Genomic DNA, 4,024 nt, shown 5'->3' with positions numbered 1-4,024 from the left:
GATGAAACGCATTGAATACATTCGCCTCCAGCACCGGAGACGCCAGTCTGATTGTGCCCGCTCGGTCCTCGATGGTTACGCGAAGGCTGCAGTCGAGGACGAGCGGGCATTCCTGGATGCGTGGGAGGAGACGATGACTGGGTGTCCCATTCCACCACCTGAACCACACCCGACGAGGCGAGGAAGAGCATTCCACCCTCTTTACCTCATCACCACACAAGAAATCAAGGTGAACCTCCCTTCCACCAACTCGGCTCCAGGTCCTGACAACTTTACCGCCAGGAGCCTCCGCGCGGTCCCTATGGTGGTCCTGAGGGTGCTGCTGAACCTTCTTATACTCGTCGGATCCGTCCCAACATGTCTCAGGACCGCAAGAACGGTCTTCGTCCCGAAGAAGTCCGGAGCGTCACAACCATCTGAGTTTAGGCCCATTACCATCACCTCTGTGCTGCTGCGCCTTTACCATCGTATCCTGGCAAAAAGGCTCTCGACCGACCTGGATATTGATTACCGACAAAGGGCCTTTATACCAGTCGACGGCTGCGCCGAGAACGTCTTGCTACTCAGAACGGCCATGGCGGAGGCAAGAATGAAAGGACGATCGCTCTTTGTGGCGGTCACAGACCTTACAAAGGCATTCGACAGAATCACAAGAGATGCCATCCTCGCAGCAGCACACGAGGCGGGCCTATCTCCGGATTTCATCACTTACATCAGGGACCTGTACGCTGACGCCCCCACGCTTCTCCGAATGGGCGCATCGACCAGACTCGTACAGCCAACCACAGGGGTGCGCCAGGGTGACCCCTTGTCACCAATCCTCTTTAATCTGGTGCTGGACAGCTTCCTGGGGAAGGGAGGAGGAGGTACGGGCTTTAGCATGGGCAGCGCCACCCTCGACACCATGGCGTTTGCCGACGACTTGATCATGCTGACCTCCTCTCCCGTCGGCCTCCAGCACAGACTCAACGAGGCATCAGCCTACTTAACCAGCAGAGGCCTAGAAATCAACCCCAGCAAGACCTTTACCATCGCCTTGGTATTCTCAGGCAGAGATAAAAAGACAAGAATCGATGCGTCACCGAGGTTCCAGGTGGCCGGACACACCTTGAAGGCCGCCGACGCTGACTTAATAATAATATTCCTTTATTCACAAAGATGTGAAAAGGAGCGAGCAAAAAGCTTCACTTGAAGCTTGACGAGGCTCGTCTCCTACAACAGTACAGCAGCAAAGGCATACACATTAGCAAGGTAAAGAATTTCATCGATGAATAGTATTTACAAACACAAAAGGACGGTAACGCCCTTTTCATAGCACAAATCACCACACCGTGCGCACATGTTCAATCACTTATGAAATATTCCAGAACATCTTTTTTTCGTACCATAAGCAATATCAATCTTATTTTCGGTGCAATTTAACAGTCGGGGCAGTGTAACATCTAAAGTCTGTATGCCATAATTTGTACGTACGCGAGGCGTAACCCAGCTAGGACCAGGCCGGAGCGGATAGTGAGGCGCTGAAGGTAAAAGTTTGAATAGTGACAAGAACGTCTTATTATTTTCTTTAACGGCTATTCGATATGTAGTTGACAGCTTATAGTCATATAGCATAGAGATATTGATAATCCTATGCTTCTTAAACAGTCCCCTGGTAGTATGACAATAAGGAAGGTTTTCCATGATGCGAAGTATCTTTTTCTCTGCACGCAATAAACTATTTAGATTACTATCAGTTCCCCAAACCAAGTGACAATAATTTAGTTGAGGATGTATAAGTGAGTTGTATATTGTTCGAACTATACCTGGATTAAATATATGTTTACTTCTATACAGTGCTCCAATAGTTTTTGATATTTTCAACCTGGTTTGTTCAACATGATATGTCCACGACATCGATTCAGTGAAATACACGCCTAGACTCTTTACCACACTGCATACCTCAATAACATCATTTCCTAGTTGGACACTGCTGGATAGGGCAACTTTCTTATTTCTAGGCTTAAACAATACAACCTTTGTTTTCTTGGCATTGATTTTTAAAGGGTCTCTGACCAGAACCTGGTCAATGTCTTTGTTTGTATGAATAACGAACCTACATGGTGCCTTTAAGTTACAACTGAAACGTTTCGTCTCTGCGGAGTCGCGAACTATTTCAAACAAGGAGCCGAAAAGCGGCTTCGATTTCTGCCCTCAACTCGTGCGATCAGCGCAAAACTCTAGCTATTATGCAGTGGATGGCAGTGGTTTTCCCATGTGTATGACGTCAAACGCCCGTGGCGCTTATTGGAGCAAAGTTCGCACCGGAACTTCCGGTGATCCTCGCATTGCTTGGCGCTTTTCAACATGGACGTCGAAGGAAGCGTAGCAGAATCAACAGCACTAGGGCTTTTCAGCGATCTTTCTACCACCGAGAAGGAAGTTTTGTTGCGTGCAGCAGAGTTCGGAAGCCTTGCTTTTGAAATGTCGCCGGGACCGCGAGTTCAGCATGAAGACGAAGTTTCACAGGCATCGGGCACGCAAGAAGTAGGCAGTCTTACCCGCTTGGCTTCGACAAACTGGTAAATGAGGTTTTAACATTCATTATGATGGAGCACATGAACTGTTTGTATAGATTTCTTGTTTGTGTGAGCTGTTCTTTTTTTGTTAAGGTGTCAGTGTGGTTCATGCATCACAATGCCAACAGAGGTAGAGTGTTTATGCTGCAAGGAGCTCGGGAGCACAGCTGAGGAGTTGCAGTACGACTGTATAACAATCCATGAGGATTTCAAACTCTTGTGCCTCAATACAACAGTCCTCGAAGTAGCGTACTTTGAACTTCCAGGGCAGCACGAACCCATGAGCGCTCATATTCACAAGTAAGTAGCATATCTCATGCACAATCATGTTGGTTGGTTTCAATACAAAAACTATTATTCTGCGCTTATCGTTATCGTCATTGGTCATTACATTTTCGCAAAGATAGTAGCCGAAGCAATGCCACATAGTAGCGTCGTAGTACCTTTAACTTTGTTCAAGGTTTCCAATGTCTTATACAGGAGATACAGGTACACCGCATACCGGCAGTTTGCGAGGTGGGTGTGGCAAAAACTCGGAAAAAACAAAAGAATGGTTATACCAGCCTGTGCAGTGAATAGGATACGAGAAGCCTTCCGCACAGAAACTACTACAGGATTTAAATATCCAAGATACTAGGTGGAGGTACGTCTCATCATATTTTTCCTCATTTCGTTCAAGATTCATATTTACGGAAAAGTGGGCTTGGTATGGAGAGCTTGTGTTTATAAGTCAGTTAGTCCAGTACAGAATGTTCATTCGTACCTATGTGTGAATATTCAGACAATAAAGGCATTTGAGGAATCTCTCAAGCACTTTCAAACTAATTTAAATTATGTATCCTGCATGCAAATTTCATAACCGTTTTAAATATTTGTAACTCGAGTTGTCCAATATGTGAATACAGAAGCTGATTGGCACATTAGCAGTACATTGTTTGGAATTCATGTTTTAGCATGACAAAACACAAGAGCACATTTTTCAACACTTTTGTGAACCCCAGTTTCAATATTCATTTTGCATAGTGAAAATAGTGACTTTGCATAGTGAGAGATGGGGCTCTTTAATGTGAGTGGAGACAGAAAGTGTGGTATATATCTTCGTAACAGCAACACGTTGCATGGAATGGGGCAGATACAGTTATAGACATAGATACAGGCAGTCTGTGTTCACATACCCCCTGAGATCTTAGAATTAGAAGAACTTAATTTTCACTTTCTCATAAATACCTTTCGTTTGTAGGGCTATTTATGCTCATGGCCTCTATCGCGCAAACTGGAGCATAGCTGTAACCACACCCAAGCAGCAAAATGTACTGAAAGTCGAGTGCAATATGGGTGGACGGGTAGGTGGAAGGCCTTGAACAGACTCGTGAAACTACAGAACATTGATAGGACACATACCGCCCGCCCCTACTGCACTCTGACTTTCAGTACATTGCGCTGCTTGGGCAGAATGTCGTCTGCTG

The 4,024-nt window shown here is 45.8% G+C and overlaps 1 protein-coding gene across 1 annotated transcript; it reads left to right on the top strand.

The window, feature by feature from the left end:
- Positions 1-2,346: 2,346 nt before the first annotated feature.
- LOC135375505 (P2X purinoceptor 7-like) lies at positions 2,347-3,195 on the top strand. Its single transcript, XM_064608196.1, has 3 exons — positions 2,347-2,561; positions 2,652-2,858; positions 3,039-3,195. The coding sequence occupies exons 1-3, from the start codon at positions 2,347-2,349 to the stop codon at positions 3,193-3,195; spliced, it is 579 nt and encodes a 192-aa protein (XP_064464266.1).
- The last annotated feature ends 829 nt before the right edge of the window (positions 3,196-4,024 follow it).

This window comes from Ornithodoros turicata, unplaced genomic scaffold (genome assembly GCF_037126465.1).
Source record: "Ornithodoros turicata isolate Travis unplaced genomic scaffold, ASM3712646v1 ctg00000882.1, whole genome shotgun sequence".
NCBI classification, from domain to species: Eukaryota; Metazoa; Arthropoda; class Arachnida; order Ixodida; family Argasidae; genus Ornithodoros; species Ornithodoros turicata.
The sequence above is the reverse complement of the archived record's forward strand: the minus strand, read 5'-3'. Positions and strand labels throughout refer to the sequence as shown.

Bases quoted from the DNA above. Each gene is read 5' to 3' on its own strand.
- LOC135375505 (XM_064608196.1), top strand. From the start codon at position 2,347: ATGGACGTCGAAGGAAGCGTAGCAGAATCAACAGCACTAGGGCTTTTC. The intron at 2,562-2,651 runs GTAAATGAGGTT...TTTTTTGTTAAG, and splicing joins CGCTTGGCTTCGACAAACTG to GTGTCAGTGTGGTTCATGCA. The intron at 2,859-3,038 runs GTAAGTAGCATA...TGTCTTATACAG, and splicing joins ATGAGCGCTCATATTCACAA to GAGATACAGGTACACCGCAT.